This window comes from Notothenia rossii (assembly GCF_949606895.1).
Source record: "Notothenia rossii genome assembly, chromosome: 2".
In the NCBI taxonomy this organism is placed as follows: Eukaryota; Metazoa; Chordata; class Actinopteri; order Perciformes; family Nototheniidae; genus Notothenia; species Notothenia rossii.
The window spans coordinates 64,633,250-64,652,172 of record NC_136904.1 but is presented as its reverse complement, the minus strand read 5'-3'; the positions used below and the strand labels follow the sequence as shown (position 1 = coordinate 64,652,172).

The 18,923-nt window shown below is 40.5% G+C and overlaps 1 protein-coding gene across 4 annotated transcripts in view; it reads left to right on the top strand.

Annotated features, from left to right (window-relative positions):
• Positions 1–7,220, top strand: part of LOC307029132 (uncharacterized protein) — a 57,152-nt gene extending 49,932 nt beyond the window's left edge. Inside the window, exons 5-13 of one of the 4 annotated variants that reach the window (XM_079664788.1) lie at positions 2,739–2,821; positions 3,148–3,313; positions 3,432–3,654; positions 4,047–4,330; positions 4,497–4,704; positions 4,837–5,048; positions 5,197–5,368; positions 5,494–5,642; positions 5,739–7,220. In XM_079664788.1, coding sequence (XP_079520914.1) covers positions 3,462–3,654; positions 4,047–4,330; positions 4,497–4,704; positions 4,837–5,048; positions 5,197–5,220 — 921 coding nt within the window. In that variant the 5' untranslated portion in view covers positions 2,739–2,821; positions 3,148–3,313; positions 3,432–3,461 and the 3' untranslated portion in view covers positions 5,221–5,368; positions 5,494–5,642; positions 5,739–7,220. Of the gene's footprint in view, positions 1–2,738; positions 2,822–3,147; positions 3,314–3,431; positions 3,655–3,772; positions 4,331–4,496; positions 4,705–4,836; positions 5,049–5,196; positions 5,369–5,493; positions 5,643–5,738 lie in introns of all 4 variants that reach the window. The other 3 variants (XM_079664790.1, XM_079664791.1, XM_079664789.1) reach the window with 3 other exon arrangements.
• Positions 7,221–18,923: the final 11,703 nt, after the last annotated feature.

Genomic DNA, 18,923 nt, shown 5'->3' with positions numbered 1-18,923 from the left:
CATCCCTCCTCACATGCTCTCACTCTCTGCTAGAAAGGGCCGGTGCTGCACAGCGTTTGGAGGCAGGACCAAACCATTACATGTAAATAGAGGGGTGTGTTCGATGCTTTGGATAACTAACTTTTGGAAGAAAATAAGTTAAATGAATCATGCGTTTAGTGAGTACATTATCAATATGACGTTATATTAATGTTAATTATTGATGATTGATGAAAGGTTACTTAAACATTTTTTCTTAATGTTCTAACATTTTTTGGGGCCCCTGTCAATCATGTGCCATTAGAACCATCCTAACTTTTCACTCCCTTACGGCGCCCCTGTGTGTGTGCTCGGGCTGGGTTCGGGCTTGGTTTCGCTGTGTCTCGCTGTCCCCCCCTAACAGCAACGAGCCCTGCAACGTCCCGCCAACACGGCACCCAGACCCCACGCAGCATTCTCATCTGTTAGTCATTACTGGGGTCATTTTCTGGTTGCTAACGCCATTGTAAAACATAATCACTGATGTTCCTCTGTAACGGCCCGTCCACACAGCAGCTTTAAAAAAATCTTCCAACGCTTCTGCCCATTGACTTTGAATGGGGTGACCTCAATTTGCCTCGCTTTTCGCCGAACTGCATTGTGGGGAAGCAAAGCGAAGATTCCCAGGATTTTCAGGATTCAAAAGTCGAGCAATGTTCAACTTTTGAAGCTGAGGTGGAAGCGTCAGCCAATCAAATCCCGTTTATGCAAATCTGACAGTACAAGCGCTAGCCAATCAAACCGCGTGCAAGCTGGGAGAGCCAGACCGCAGTTAATTTTCTATATTCCTGAAAATGGAGGAGAAATTAGTTATTGCGGTAGTAAATCACCCGGTTCCTTATGAGCAGTCGCGAATAACTTCCGGGGATACAAACCGGAGGAACCAGGCATGGAGGGAGGTGGCAGAGACAGTGGGTGAAACTGGTAGGTTTTAGCCTGTTTGGGGATTTTATATCCAGTTTACTTTGTTTAAACATTGCTAGCAAGCATAGACAGTGGCCGTTTCTCAATCGCGAGGAAACTGGCTTCCAAGCCAATATTTCAAGGATACTACGTCATCGAGTGCCGCCGAAGGACTGTTCCAATCTCCAGCATACTTGGAATTCCACCGAGGCCACGTCCTTGGTTTGGGGGTAATTTTGAGGCTGCACATGGGTAGACTTCGCGTCCTTCAAATCCCCACAATGCTTTGCGCACGGACCAATTTCAAAAACCCTTGCGGAGAATGGCTGAACCGACGCAGCACAGCACACATTTAAATGTAAGTATGTGGTGGCGTAGAACATGTGTTGGTAAATATGTTACTTTGTTGCATTTGTTATCACCAAAAATGTGTTCCGTGAAAGTAAAGCAAGTTCATAATTAGATAGACATCGTGAGGTATTTATTTTCGGTACAGTTTATGTTGAAACCGTTAGAGAGAGTGGCACACTTGTTAGCCTGTTCCATTCTTCTTTGTTTTCCGAAGCCGTGGCTTGGAAGTATACTTGCTTCGTTTCTGAAGGAAGTGACTTGGAAGTGTGCGACTACCAAGCCAGTATCCTCGCGATTGAGAAACGGCTGGTATCTTTAGCCAGCATGGAATGTAGCATAAAATAGCACCATAGACATTAATCTCATACACTTTCATCATAGCCCTTCCCGCTGACACTTTACCTCTGCCACATCATAAACTATATGCATCACATTAATGAACACAATGTCATAATCCTTTCTGCACATATTCTGAGTGGAGAAGAACCGGGGTTTTTTGCTTTGTATGTCGGGGGCGGGATATTCATATGATTGGTTGTTGGTCTGCTCGCAAAAAATCCCCAACCTTTCAGACACGCCCAGTAGGCGAGCTGACCAATCAGAGCACAGTGGGCTCACGGGGGGGGGGGGGGGGGGGGGCTCCAACAAACCGTGTAGCACAGAGAGTGAATACACATACTATACAGAGATGCTGTATGAGAAACCTATGTGAGTTTGGAACATTGAACAATGTAAATCTATTCTAGTAGACCTCAACAATAAAATTATGATCAGTTGAAATGGCCATGACATGGGACCTTTAAAGTCCATGAAATGTCCAAAATAAACATTATTCTGTGTTAATAAATCGCTTCATCACTTTCCACTGTTTCATTTGACATATCAACATCAATTCTTCTTTCCATAAGTACCCCCCAAATAAAAAGTAGCAAAAAGCTTGCCAGCCATTAACCCAGCTGTGTGACGTCACACGTGGCAAACACCAGCCTCGTCTGGATTGTTTGTTTTGTATCCTTCCGCTATTTTCGCTCAACATATGTGTAACCGGACCTCGCTAAACTTTTTTTATCTAAAAATTCATGATAGTGAAGCGATGTGTAGTTCAGTTTTGTGGTAATTCAAGCCTGTCAGGTCACAGTGTACACGAATTTCCGAAAAACTCGGCTGTTAGACGTCAGTGGATCCGTTTTGTACAGACCAAAAGAGCAAACTTTCATCCGCCGCACGAGAAATCACAAGCCGTGATATGTGGTAGCCATTTCAACCCAGACAGTTTTGAAGGAGCTTTGATGGTGGAATTAGGCTACAAGACCAAAAAAACGCTTAAGTTAGATGCTGTACCCACCATAAACCCTGAAAGACCCGCCGAAACTCCAAAAGCATCAGGCGCAAAGAGAGCCAGATCTGCTGCATGTTTGTCGGCAACGACTGCAAGCAATGTTGACAGTTTCTTCACTTCTTCACAGTTTCTTCACTCGGCAAAAAACTGAAAACAAGTTAAATCTGCCCACATCCTAGAAGGGCTATTTCCAAATTAGAGGTGGCAAGGGTATGTGTTATTTCATTTATATCAAAGTAATATGTTTTGTTTTGATTTAGACTGAAAACAAATGTAGATATATGAGAGTTTGGTGTGCTGTATTTGTGGGGCCTATGATAAAAGTGTGATTTAAGTTAAATGAAACCCATTTCTGGGGAAACATACATAAATAGTAAGAATTTGAGTTGTTAAAATGTGTGCCTAAATAAAATAGAATTAGCTTGTGTGCATATGTCTGTCTCATTAAAAGCTAAACGTTTTGAGACCAACATGATCGCTGCAGGATCCATCCCTGAAATTGTTAGGTCTTTTTAACTGTTTGTTTTTGGTTCCAGTTGCTGACAGAACAGGATCATGTCTCGAGCGACTCAGATGTTTATATAGAATCTAATTTGCCAGAAGATCCTGCTGCAGCTTCGTTGACTGAAAGCACATTGCCACATAGATCTGAGGCAAGCACACAGTGCTCAACTCGAACAAGACCTTACTATAGAAGCAAAGGTACAGAAGAAAACAGTTACAAAATATAGATTGGTGAATTGTTGTTATCATGTGTCTCATTATCACTTTTGACAATGTGTTGGACAATGTTATGGTTACTATAATTTCCAATTTAAAGGGACCTCAACAAATCCAGTTATCATGGTTGATGCATGTACACAGTATGAAGAGCAAGAAAGTGCATCTACACCAACAGTTTCAATACCAAAGAAAGGTTGTGCTACACTTGTATTCAACGCTGATCAGACACCAATCAAAGATGACTCTGACTACAAGCCTTCGGAGCTGTCGATTGATGAGGCATTACAGGAAAAAGAGGAGGAGATATGTGAAGAAGATAGGTTAGTTTTGTGTGAACATACCATAGTTTAGTTAGAAGGTAATGAAAATGTATATAACCAGATTTACATTAATGTACTTGTAACAAAACACATCATTGATAACGTTGTTTGCTTCCAGACAAAGGCAAGAAGAACTTTTGCACAAATGCCCCAGGAAATATGCAAAAGACAAGAAATATTTCGTCTTTGAGGCCAATTTGTTGGAGCTGTTCCAGTACTGCCCAATTTGTGCTGGATCAAGTTCTAGCGAGGTTGATAACACCATTGGCAGTTTAGTGCAGATCAGGCAGAAATGTGGAAACTGTAAATACATAAGAGTATGGAACAGCCAGCCATTTCTCAATAAATTCCTGTTGAAAATCTGATCATGTCGGCATCAATTTTGTTGTCAGGAAGTCTACCCTCCCAGACTCTAAGGGTGTTTGACATCATGAAAGTTTGCAGGATTAGCCGCAATACCTACCATCGTCATCAATCATCCTACATCATCCCATCCATAGTCAACGCCTGGCAAACAGAACAGACGAGTCTTGTGGAGAGACTCAAAGGCATGGAAGGTGGCATACATCTGACAGGGGATGGTCGTTGTGACAGCCCTGGCCACTCGGCCAAATATGGAGGCTACACGGTGATCGAACAAAGGATCAACAAAGTGCTGGATACCCAACTAGTCCAGGTAAATAGTTAGTGAATTAAGTACATGTAGTAATATTCTTGTACATGGTACAGTACAATTTACCACACTTCTAACTTAATAATAATGAATGCAAGGTATGAAACCACCATACAAATACAGTATAGGACAATGATGACATATTACCAATGTTTATGTCGTTATTCAGAGCAATGAGGTAACCAGCAGCAATGCTTGTGACCTCGAGGGCTTGAAGAGGTGTCTGACACTCCTGACCGAGACGCATGAGCTGGATGTCGCATCTATGGTAACTGACCGGCACAAATCTATTGAAAAGTACCTGAGAGAAGAAACTCCACACAACCCCCACACAGCAGAGCTGAAACATCACTTCGATGCATGGCATATAGCGAAAGGTGTGAATTTGTGTGCTAATTATGGAAGTAGAACTGAATTTATCAGAATATTGTACATTTGTGTTGTGTTGTGTATATATATGCTTATTTGCTACATGTATGTTGGTAATTAATTTAATCTTTTAATTACAGGACTTGGTAAAAAGATCGATGCCCTCTCCAAAAAGAAGGGTTGTGAAGATGTTGGTTTGTGGAAGAAATCGATCATTCACCATATGTACTATGTCGCAGGGACAGTTCCAGAAGGGCAGGCTGACTTGTTAGGGGAAAAGTGGAAGTCTGTTGCTAACCATGTGCAAGACATACATGAGCATGATACCGAGATATACCCCATGTGTGACCAGGTACATGGATTTTTTTTTTGCACATACTGGAATAATTTAAAAGGCAAAATTAAGAGTCAAATTTAGTTGCCAAATCAGAAAGCCACCTACCCAGGCAGCAGTCCTGGTGTTAATCTCTTTCCCTAAAAATGTAAACTATTTATTGCAGGATCTAAGCCAGCTGAGCTGCTGAATGACATCTTAACCAATCCCCATGTACTTAAGGACATCAAGAAGATCTCGAGTACATACCAAACATCATCTCTGGAAGCATTCCATAGTTTAATCATTCGCTTTGCACCGAAGCATACAGGATTCATGTGGCTCTGTCAGCTTGCTAGGTAACTAATGATAGCCTTGTACTAAATGGATTTCTTTTAATTGTGTTTTAGGGATACTTTGATTCTATATTTTCTGTAATTGTTCAGTCTACTTAAGAAATAATCGTTTTAAATATTTATTTCAGGTACTACTTGGCAGCACTACACTACAACGAAAACAGTGCAAAACTACAGGCTGTGACTCGAGAGGGCCAAGAGCGTTTCACAATCCGTTTCCCAAAGTTCAAAAAGGGTCAACATTCAGTATGCAAGGAAAAGACACCAGCAAAATATAGTAAGTTTAGATAGGGGACAGATTTTAATATACCAATTTACCAACACAGTAACACATGAGCATTCCGACCCTGCTAAACTATTCTATTATTTTCAGAGTACACAACAAACATTCTTGAAGATCTTCTGCAAGCCTATTCTGACTCGCCACAGGACTTGAGAGAGTCCATCCAAGAAGTCCGTAACCAAGAACCACAACCTTTGGCCTCAGAGATGGACCACCCCGATAAAGATGAGGCAGTGCGTAGGCACAGTTGTCGGTTCATTAACCAGTAACAGTGTTTACTAGACTATCTTTAATCTTTGCTTTGAAATAAGATTCCTGCTTTCTTTTGTGGTGTGGTTCTTATCTTGTGTAAACAGTTCCTTTTAATTGTGTCCAAAAACTTTTCTTGTATCTATGGGTGATACTTCATAATAGTGTACTTCAAATAAAATTGACAATATCTCTATACTTATATACTGTATTAACATAATACCTGGCAGACTGTCAAACTGGTTATTGAATCCTCTGGTGATCAGCCATCAATATTATACAGTTTTCTTTTGTGGTGATTGTTTCTACTCACTCATATCACTGATATTATTGCCTAATACATTACATTCTGATGTTTATGTCTGTGCTTGTTGGTGGGGTGTCGGGACCTACATTTCGTGCAATGCACTTCTACTGAACCAGTAGGCACAGTGTTCCAACATCCAGGTTCTACTTTCTTCTGGTTGATCAGATTAGCATTAAAGATATTACTATCATGAGTAGAGAAGCTGAATTAAAGCCCGAAGAATTTAAAAACACTTTTGAGCTGTGAATGTTTGCTGATTGCTATAAACATTGATCATGGGTGCTGGAAGATTGTGCACAAAACTCGGGTCAGAATTAAGTTACGCAGGTGTTATGCCAGCTTGAGCTAAATTTCACCAGAGTACAGTGAACTTGCCTAGTGACTGAAATATATACAAGTTGAAGTGAAATAAGTAAGGCCAAAAATGAATTACGTCTGAATATCTTTATTATTTTTACCACTTTTAATTGTTTGTGGACTCGCACATATACCAAAATAGACTAATGTACACTGCAATGAAGATCAAATGTTACAAGTGAAAAATTAACAAAAGAACCCTTTTTTATTTATCAAACAGTAAATTAATACAATCTTACAAACTTGTGATTTGGAAAATGTTGTTATATTTACATGTTTCTTTGGAAAAATAATATTGTAAATGACGTACTTTGTAAATTATTTACATCATGTGAAACCATTTTAACCAGTTCAGCTGCATGACTTATGTCAAATTACAGATTTGGCCATTGAAATCCCTGATAGCGGCCTCCCGGCTCAGGGTAAGTCTTCCGTATCTCGGTTACAGCACATGCAGGCAGCGGGACTCTGATTTTTGGGCCGAGTACACCCCAGCAACAACGTACAAACTGTCGATAAGCTGTATATCGATACTTCCTAATGAAAAAAAAGTATACAGATTATAAATATATTTGGAGAAAAATAAAATGTTATGTAGTACTATTATGTAGCAATGGTTACAAATTGGCTTATAACATGATATTTGTATTTTACTTGTACAAAATAAATATGAAGTTGTACATGACTGCTTGACAGAATCATAGACCTCTTATATATTTCCTCACATATGTAGTTGTTTCTTTTCCCAAGCATACATTGAACTTGCATACACAGAAAACATAAAAGCCAAGCTGTTTTTGACTGCTTGAAAGAGTGTAATGGTATCTTTAAAAGTGTACCATCATATCTGTAGTGAATAAAAGTATTATATGAAAGCAAAGCTGCAATAGGCAGTTGGGTCAATCAATATTTACTTACTGTTGTAGTGGGCCATCAACTGCTCTGTGTTGTTGTTTGTTTTGAAGATACGCTATTTTCAGTGTCCAAACACTGAGACAGCCTTCTCTAAAGCCTGGGTGGCTAATAATGCACCTTGGTTTCTCGTCGGTGTCTTCTATCTGGTCAGTAGGTTGCAAACTGTCTATTTGTTCCATCACCTGCCAGATCTCTCTGCAGCAAACACATTCATCTGCAGTGGGCATGCTTTCACAGCATTAACATGTACACCTGAATATTGTACATAACATGAACAAAAAACAATATCTGCCGGACGTGTGAGGAACAGATGACAAATTAAGATCGACATTTAGTGCAGGTCAAATTAAATAAATCTGAATTTACCATTCAGTATTTATCCGCTTCTCTTTCACAAGTTTCTGCCTCGTTGTTCGATTACCGGGCAGGAGGCTCGTACTGATAAGGCAAGATGCCTTGAAGTTTAAGGCTAGCTGGTTCACTCTCTACTTCTGTAACTGAATCCAGATAACCCACCGAATCTGAGCTTGAATGATCGCTATCGCTGTCTGAAGTTGTCGCGTTGCTTGCCATTTTGACTGATTTTATCAAATGGCAATATTTGCCACGTGTGACGTCACCGCTCGTTCGGGAGTGATCGGGGGCGTACTCGGCAAACTTCGGAACCAACATCGTTTTTTAACGTATATGTCATTTAATTATGACCAACCCCTAAAAAAAAATAAAAAAAATTATTCTGTTGATATCTAAACTACATGTTAAAAAACACCTGTGTTGGATGAATTACATGGCCTTTAACATCATATGCTAAACAAATCTATTTTATTAAATGTTGGGTGCAAATAATGGTTATAGTTAGAGTTTTCAAAGGATTCAAGCTTTTTCTCACATGCAAAAATATTTACTTAAATAGTGCAATAGATTAGTGCAAAAGACTAATTCAGTGTGTTGATTGTGTACAAATGTGGCAAAACAACTGAGATTAGACCAAAAACAAAGTCAGTCACATTCACATTGCAATTCCTTCACACTTTTACTGTTTTATTGGATTGCATCCCACAATGTTGACTCTCTGGTTCAAAGATTACGCAACTTCTTGAATTTATACCTGCAAAATAATGAAGACTATGGGAAAAGTGAATTATGATTGCTCTGTTAAATTCAGTTTAATGGATTTTTTTTCAGCTCTGAAAGACAGCTTTGTTATTTTAAGATCTTGGACCCTTTTTTGATAGTATTGGCCAAAGACTGATTTCAAAACTCATGGATTAAGCCTGTGAAAGCATCCGTAGGAACCACTGCAGCTGGTGTATTTCAGTATCAGTTATCCATCTAAAAATGTTTTGTTATTTTGTGACTAATGTCATTTTACTAATCCTCATTTAAGTAGTTATTAACACAGGTTTAAAATGATTTCAAATATCATGTGATGACCCTAACTCTAACTTCCAAACGCAGTGGCAGCACACGCAATCTTAATTGTAATGAGTGTTATTAATGTCAGTAATAATCCCCACACGCCAAAGTTGTTCAGCATTACTCTGTGTCACGCTCATCTTTGTATCCTGGTCACACTCAGCAGATTGAATACAAGTCTTGACATTTTCCCCCACTGCATTTTTCATGTAATGAGAAGGGGAGACTCTGATCTGGGTGTCGTCTGTGTAAACAAACTGTGTATGTTAGCCAACATCACTCCCCAGTGCTGCTGATGTAAGCAGAGCTATTTTCCAAACTTTCCAGGCTCCCTGCTTGCATCTGTTTAGCCTTCACTTCGACCACATGACAGAGAGTCAATATTCTTTCAAATGACTGTAATTTTGGTGTTATGATAATACGCAGTCTGCAAGGGACTTGATTTTTGCTTGGGACTTTTTCCTTGTCTTTGATGCTTTCAAATCATGTGGAAAACAATAACCTTGTCTTGTTGTATTCACACAAGATTTGCTAAAAGCTAATATGTTTAGCTTCACTGGTTACTTAGCTTTATAGTAGCCAAAGTGATAGCATCCTTTTCAGTAGGGTTAAGCCATTTATCATTCATATCTTGCTCTATCCAAATGTGTGTACACACCCATGGGTGGATAGTAATAATGACAGATTTACGATCATGCAAGAACACCTTGACAGATGCAACCCGTCAACACATTTAATGGGAAGACAACATTTGACTTATCACAACTGGTGTTTCTGAGGGATGTATTGGCGTGCAAAGGGGCGAGTGTGTTTGTCTGTGCTATATATGTTTCTTCTGATGCAAATATGGAAGATATATGCAATATGTAGGAAAGGGTTTGTTGAAAGGTTAAGATATGAATTTGTTACGTTTATATGAGGGGGAGCTCAGGGTGTATGGATTGGGAGCATTTAGGGCGACGGTGAAGGGGAAGCATGGGGTGTTATGGGTGGTGGAACAGGAGGAGTAGGGCAAAAAGGGAAGGGCCATGTGTCTCTTCCCTGAATGTATTCACAGTTCATCATTTGTGAGGATGTTACCTTTGACCTTAATTGGGTGGTAATGTTTAATGCATCATCGTAATGTGATTACTTTTATTAGTAACAAGTCATGTTTACATGCAGTGGCCGAGTGTCACTGGGGACGACCGGGGCCTACCAATTTGCCCAACAAAAAATGCACAACAATGAAATACAAGAATTTTGGTCAGGCAGCATCCTCTGGTTCCTTAAGTTGCGTTCCTTCTAACAGCCAGCAAGGGGCCAATGAACTGCTTGCAAAACCTCTCATTGTATAGAAGTCTATGAACAATGACCATACTTCTCACTTGATTTATTGTCTCAGTAAGTATTTCTCTAATAAATGTATGGCCTCGATCGCTAGTTAATACAGCTTGATGTTCAATATGTAAATAATGATTCCCTTTAGTGTAAAATAAATGATTAATTTTCCTAAACCTTTTAGATTTATAGGTGGCGATTGTTGTGGCGATGTTGCGTGATCAACTGATGCTTTCTGGGTCTGGTAAGCATGATCAATGCTAAAACATGGCCATGATGGATCTTTCAGAGGTGACTTCTGTGTTCTCCAACGTCCTCCTTCAGAAGAACACGTTTTATTACGTTTAATTAATACATTCAGAAACCAAAGTTTTAAAAAGGTCATGTTGTCTAGGGCAGCATATTTCAGACAGAGCCAGGCCAGCGGTTTTCTCCAGCTAAGCTTACCATCTCCTGACTCTAGTTAGTAGTGTCAATTTAGTCTTTTAACTCTTGGCAAGAAAACAATTAAAATGTTGAGATATTCCTTTGACAGTTCTTCGATACTCTACATCAGGGATCACCAACTACATTTGTCCAAGGGCCAAAATGTATATAGACACTAATAGACACTTTTGCGGGCCAGCGATTTTTATATAGCCCAGAATTTTGAAGTTGTTGACTTGGGGGGGGCAGGGGGGGGGTGCTACTGCTAGTGGTGCACGCTCAGGTACTGCGGAGCGCATAAAGCTTTGCAGACTCTTTACGCTAACGAAGGGTCACTTCGAGGCTACTGTCCCGCAGCTCCTGCCTCTCTGTTGGACTATGTCGCAGCGGGGCTGCTGTGGTGCAGAGCGCACAAGGAAGACTCTTCACAATGAACGATCACTTCTTCTTCAAGGAAGGGAAGGTTTCGCAGTACGCAGTCTACTGTCCCGCAGCTGCTGCCTGTCTGTTGGACTCCGGTACTGCACATTAGTCACGAGACGTTGTAAAAAAAATTAGTGGGGGGCGAACGCACTAACCACTCCGCCAACGCCAACCCCGTCGTGCGGGCCGGATGAGAATGTCTGGCGGACCGGATGTGGCCGCGGGCTGCCAGTTGGTGGTCACTGCACTGATCAAAAATGCCACAGTTGTCTTAGCCCCTCTTCTGACCTTTTATAGCAACAACTTTCTAATCTATTTTTACTATCCTCCTTTCTCTCTTTGGTCTCCGGAAAACCCTTCTTTCATCATCTGTTTGTTTTCCCAATTTTTTATCTCAGCTTTCCCTCCTCACTTTCCCTTTCTTGTTACGATCCAATTCATTAAACATTTTTGGCGCCTTAAGAAGTAACTTTTCCATGTGCCGTTAATCACATCAGTCATCCTTTCTCCCCTCCGGTATTTGGGCAGCCCCACCTCCTCTCCCCTCCCAATATAATTACTCTTGTTTGACAGTTGTTATCTTGGAAAACGGCAGTCACCACACAGAGAAGCACATGAAAGGGAGAGGACAATTGAACGACTACCATGTGAATGCACATGCTGAATTACACCGATCCGTGACCCATTACAGGATGGGTGCAAAGGCAGGGAAGGACTTGAGTCATCAGATCTGATGAGGGAGCAGCTCAGCAGTTGGTCAAATTGTGCAGGACTTTGGATCTGCAGTGGATGCTTAAAACAAATGAAACGCCTCTGAGTCATCCGGCGGATAGTTAATGGTGCAGAAAACACTTGCCATCCAAAAATATTTTCGTGAGTGATCATGTGTGTGTTTGAATGAGTTTTTCTGTGATTTTTTGCCAACTGAGTGACACTTACATTAAAAACTATTGACATGAAACGATTAATTTTGCCCTGCTGAGGTTTTAGCTCTAGATCTTAGTTTGGAAACCACTTGTTTGGTACAATATGTTGAGTCCCAGAAAAACTACAGTGATGTGCAAGAGATGCCTGACATGACCTGATGTAAGTCCAACCTCTTTGGTGCACTGGGTTCAACAAGGAGTACCAATTATCTGTAGAAATGTTTTCATGGTCCATGTGGAATGCAGCAGCTCTCTTCAGACTGGAGGCCGACCATATGCTTTGCTCTGCGTCATTGTAGGCTAGCATGTCACATTTATAATGCAAACACTTCCTTGGGCACACATGCAAAATGCATGATGATAGGAACACCAAGTGAAGACTATAGGACACGTTGTTTTGTTGAGGTGCTGTAAAGGCCACTAAAGGGCAAGCATTTTTAATTGAGGGACAGTTACACAATAATTGCCACTTCTTGGGTGTCTGACCTTTTCGCAAGAGGTTGATGAGTTGGGGTTTCAAATAGCAATACTCTACACTGAAGTCACCAACAGACAATTGGCGGTCAGCCATCCTAATATAAGTCTTTAACTGCAGTTTTCTTTATTCTAAAATGTGTGTAAATATATACTCTTGATGCTGTTTCTAATTTCTGTTTTTTGCTTTATTTAAATTACATGTCATGTGAGGACACCATACTTGCAACCTAAAACCATCTTTTACTATCTTGTTTTTCGGACATGCTTGACTTTTTTTCCACCCCGCTTGGCTTAGACATCAACCATAATGTTTAGGAACATGAGCAAACCTCCACTGAAGGGAAGCCATAGTTAATGTGCAGGACAGAAGGCCTGAACTGTTATATACTTGGTAAAAAACCGAGCCAGACGGGTGCGGTGTTTCCATAATACTGCTGCATTTTCACTGAGACTGAAGGCGACTGCATAGCAGGGCCACCCATGTTGTGCCGTGCCGAGGCTTGTGCAGTACAGTAAACATGGCAGGGGCCTTTTGGACCAGCTTCTCAAGCCCCTGGCCAAGCTGTCTGTAGTGGATGCCAACCAGAACTGACTGAAGAAAAAGGGGCAGAATGTCCTATAATTTAGCATTGCCAGTGTATTCCAAGGGCTTGCCCAAGTGGATGAAATATTCACAGCTCTGCCAATGGAGATGAAAGTAACGCGTCATTCATTTGTCATGTTGTCCAGAGGAAGCCTTCTCTTTGTTCCAAATCATGGGTTTGCTTGGAGAGAGCCTGAAATTAGATTATGATGGATTTCCCCAAAGAAGAAAAATTAAGAAGAGCAGAGCAGCCCCAGTTCCTAAGAAAATATAATAAAAATGACGATATACACTGGTGATTCTCATTTCATACAAGACTAAGTGAATCACATAAGTCTGACCAAACCCATTCAGGCCAATCATAACCAGACCGGATTTTGAGAATTTCACTTAAACCTAAAATGTAACAATTGTAGTCAAAGTAAGAATGCACCTGCATTACTAGTAAATACAAATCTGCAAAGCTCCAGAACTCCCATTGGACCATCCTGCCTGTTGTCACTGCCACCCAGTCAGCGTGGGAACCCACACAAACTCATGTAATTTCCTGCCTTTTGTAAACACTCCACCAGGAACTGGATATTACACTGTACATTCGTAAATATATTGGTCACTGCTTTCGTCAGAATCTGTGTGTGAATGAAGCAAGCGGCAACACATCATAATAGTGCTACATAAGAAAAACAAACTGTAATTGTCGTTTCATTTCCTTTTTCCAGTCAGTCATTTCTGTGTGAAGTGTAAATATCCTATTGTGTGCTTGAAGGTTTGTGCCAATTAATCAAAAATGAGTCACCACCACACACATTTGAGGTTCTGTATTTGGTTGTGTGTCTTGTATACAAAATGTACACAATGGTATGCAACACATAAATAATCTTTTATGTGTGAGTTGTAAAAAAATAGTTAGGTGGTCAAGGATGTAAAGTATATGATAAGAAACAAATAAACTCAAAAACCAAGTTATCATTTATGTATCAAAATGATTACAATACAGGCACGTAATAATTCCTTGTATTTATTATAGCGCTTTTCCAGAGCTCAAAGCACTTTACAAATACACATTACAGACATGTAACGGTCATGTACTGTGGACAATACCCACAGGAGCAAATTTGGTTGAAGTCTCTTTCCCAATGACACAATGGCCTGACGCAGTGGTGGGTTTCGAACTGGAGTTCCTCACCGCAGTTCTGATTAACTAAAGAGCAGATCGCGTTCACACCTGAATAAGTCCCGAATGGAGGATTAGTCAAATGAAATAAATGTATGCCTTCCGAGTAAATCGCCAGAATGCCGTCACCTCCTCATCTCCACCGCTCCCACGTTTTCTTTTGTGTTACCATAAGTTAGTCTCTCTGCGTTTCTGCGCTGGGCTAATGCTAATGCGAGAAAAATAAAATGGCTTCACAAAAGTTTTACGGGGCATATTTTTGCAATCTGCCCAGTCAATCAGAAATGGGAACCTTTTTCTCCCATGAAAGGACCTGCTCTCTAGCAAGGACTGAAAAGGGGGTGAAAATGTTCTCATGAACTAAGTTCTAGTTCTGGATTTTTTTTGGTGTGAACGCAGATTTTCGGAACTATACTGGGAAAAGTACTCTGGTGTGAAAGCGCCTATTGCTGCTGTTAAATGGTTCCTTTTCCACTCTTGTCTTGCCCTTGAGACTGAGCCTTCACACCCTCTGGAAAGTGCTGATTCTGAGGTGGGTCCAAAGGCAGAGGCCCCTGGAACCTTTAACCCTTGTGCACCCTTTACATTTAACAGCATTTTATGAGCAAATATTAACCCATTTATCTCCATGAAACAAAAGAGAACCACCTTTGTCTTGAAATAGCTAGTCAAACATGTTTATTTTTTAACCTCTGCCAACTTGGATGCTTAACGGGTTTTTTTCACGAAATTCTGTCTCAGGGCTTCTTAAAATGTAATAAACTACGAATGTGGAGCCTTCGTCTTCAGTGGCTGTCACCACGACGCCTCCACACACTGCCAGATATTTGGCAATGGGGGCGAAATGAAGGCTGGCTGCGCCGGGCGGACCGGGCCGTAGAACCCCTGGCGGAAGCAGCTCACCGTTTTTGGCGGCAGTGGTGGGGGGAGCGGTAGCCCTACACGCTCCGCCGCCATGGTCATCACCAGGGGGAAGTCCTGGCGGACAGACCTGGGCAGTGGACTTTCATGTACGTCGGACCCGGAAGTGCCCGACAACGAGAAGTCCTTGTCATCCTCCTCCCTGGCAAACGGAGCCATCCGCCTCGCTGGAATGGCGAATGTGAATGGCACCGCCTCAGCCATATCCCGGTCCCCAAACACTCGAAGCAGAGGTGGTGGGGATCGGCGCCCGCTATTAAGCCAGGGCACGAAGGACAGGCCCGGGTCTGTAGAAGTGGCGATTCCATGAAGGTACGATAACTTATTTCTTCTTCTTTCAAACGTTTTACTTTTCTCTGTAAGGTGTTGTCCTGCTCGCTGAAAAGAAAAGGATGACAGTCAGGAGGCTCGGAGCACAGACGGCGGCATTGTGACTGTGCTTTATGGCCGCAAGACGTTTAAAGAGTTTTATTTGAAATGAGGAACTAGAAATGAACATCATAATATGAATAATATTTCATTAGGACGCTCTGGATACTGACTTATTTACGCATGCTTCCTTTTCTTTTCAAGCAGTTTCACACTTGCGGTGCTGTCAGATTCCAAAAGGATTACTTCAATTAGGTTGCACATGAGAAAAATCTTAAGAATTGCTAAAAATTCTAAACATAAAGGAAAAACAACATATTATGGACTGAAGTGCCCTTTACAAACTTAATAGTCAAATTTTGGTGAAACCAGTGGTGTATGGTTTCTTAATAAACTTCAGTCTGAAAAGATGTTGTGTAGTTCTTAAAACAGCTTTGGCGTTATGCTTGCATGTCAAAAACCCACAACAGCTGGAGCTGTTTCCGAAACTATTATTATCTCGCCTGTGTTAATTTTAAATCCGGGTCATTCTTAACATGCCCCAGAAACCAGAACAAGAGTAGACTTCTCATTATTGACTTCACAGCCACTGCCCACTCATTTGCTTAAAACTGTTTTTTTTTGTGGCAAAATGTATTGGCTTGAAATCCTCAATCAAACACAGTTCACTCATAGGGATTAGGTTACCCAAAACTGTGATCTATTAACAATTGGTCATAAACTTAAAGTCACAAATGAAAAGGTTGAATTTGAAATGTTGAAAAACTTTATCTTAACTTGTAATATAAGATACCCTAGTGTTAGAAATGTGTGGTGATGGTTTGTGAGTGAAGTTATGGCAATTAAAGCGGCATAAAACCCAATTAACAGTGCTGAGATATTAATATTGATGGGCGTGTAGATAACATTTGTTGGTTGGGTTAGCTTCTGGCTTCAGGGCAAGTTAAGTATTAGTTTGCTTTACAGTGTTTTTCAGAGAATATACAAAAGTGCCGTTCATGACACACATGATGCTAATGCAACATCTTCAGTCCTGTTGACAGCTTGTATTATGCCTACATTTTTCCATCAGATAACATAAACGCATGTACTAATGAATGTCTGTTGCTCTTGTAAACCGTATACATAGCTTGGCTTGGAATCTTGTCTATGTAGAGCACCTGTAATAGCAGTTGCATGGTTGACTTGTCTAGTAAAAAGAGATTCACATCACTCAACTACAGATATGTCTTGTGGTCGATGCTCAAGTAGTTTGTAGCCAAATACATTTACACTTTTAATTTTTTATTTTGCGTGATTTAGGCAGTTTTTCTTCTGTATTTTAGAGGACATTTTGTTCAAGGTACAATGTATTTCATGTATTTTATGGCACTGTATATATAGTGTTCCACCGTTGGTACTTGAAACATTTCAAACATCTAAGTATAAACATCAGCCTAAATCCCAAGCATCAGGGTGGAGATTGTCTGGGTGCATATCATGCAAGTATAGCGCTGTCAGAATGGTACAGACAGCATTCATCACATTCCTCAACAGATGCCACGGACGTTAGACCAGCACGCCTTAAATGCAGTAGAGCTTAACCCAGTCCAGCCAAACCGAGGAAATCAGAGCTGACTGGGCCACTGGCAGAGAATGCTTTGAGGTGAAAAATCCAGTTAAAGGAACAGAATTCTTACCGTTCTCTCGTCTGCTCCACGCACCACCCATAATGTATAAACAGACCTGATGAATATCTGTGTTGATTGATGCAATAGCACGCATTTCAACAGCAAATTAGACTGCTCATGGCAGTATGGAATGTACCCACATTAAAGTTTCCTATACTGTGTAAGCTCCAGGTTGATATTACAGGACAAAGTGCTTCATTCCAGATGAGTAGTACAGGTATATGTTGCTGTCTCTAAAAAAACAGCACGTATAGTACTTCAGCATCATTTATTAAGCGTTCCATCATGTGCATACCTCTCTTTTTCTCCCACAATGTTATCTGGATTTTTAATACAACAATACAAACATGAGACATAAAAACAGACACGCTTTATCTGTATAATACAAGGTAATGTTATGCAGAAAAGAAAAGACACACAATTATAGTCTCATGAACTGCACCGGCACTGCATCTATTCATCCTCTTGAATATTAGATACATCTTTAGATCCTATACATCAGCAATGAATGCCGTCCATACATTCTCAAATACAGTACATGCTGTCTAGACCTAGATTTGGAACAATTTGAGTGAGGAGCTAAAGGGATGTCGAAACATAAAACTATTCAAAAAGAGGTATAAAGAAACAATTCTCACAAGGTAAAGGGATGAAATTGATAAACCATAACGGCCCGTCCACACTACAGCTTCGACAGCTTCAAAAACGGTTTCCAACGCGTCTGCACATTCACTTTGAATGGGGTGACGTCACGTTGCCTCGCTTTTCACCGAACTGAAGCAGAGCGGAGCTTTCCTGGCGTTTCAGGCTGAAGCTTCTGAAGCTTTCGGTGGAAGCGTCAGCCAATCAAATCATATGCCAGTACAAGCTCTAGCCAATCAAACCGCTGCTTGTGTGTCAGGGGCGAGAGATTCATGTGATTGGTTGTTGGTCGAGCTTCAGACACGCCCGCCGGCAAGCTTTTTGTGAAGCTGTAGTGTGGACGGGCCGTAACTGTTTATATTCTTGTTTTGTATTCTATTTATGAATTTGTGTTTGTATGAATTTGTGCATGTACATATGTATACAGTATATATATAAATATATAGAGACCATTCTCCTAACTTGCCTGTATATATTATATGAATGATTATATAAATTATTCATGGTTAAAGTATACATTGATATTGTATGTTAACATATATTAAGATGTAAAAAAAAAAAAAAAAGGGAGAAGGGGTCGGATTAAATAAGTGTAAACTTCTTCCGACCCCTTTTCGGGCGTGTAATTAGCTAAAGCTTTGTTGTTTATTGATATCAGACAATGATACTACAGATTATTCAATTATTAATTAAATATTTCATTTTGCTAATGCATTCATTTGTATAGTACTGTATCATGTCTGTACCATCTTTTGTTTCATTTGTATTTGCTTTGGTTTTACACGCTCGAAAAAAAAAACGAAACTAATATATAGGATATCTTCTCCAATGCAAGCCCTGACAGCATCCGTCACAACCAATAAGTGATGATTGGGCTGTGAGCCTTTTTCTAAAACAATGCAATACAGGTTTTGGCGTAGAGCAAATTTGAGGTCTATAAATGTTCGCTCATTTTTCGTATATTTATGCTTCTTTGGATATAACCCAACAGAAAAAACTTTGGGTACAGTAAGATCTGCTTGAAAGTATCTTCTTTATTGTACCTTATACCTCTTCCCAGAACACTTGAACCTTTCTGTACTGCCAAATACAGTGAAACA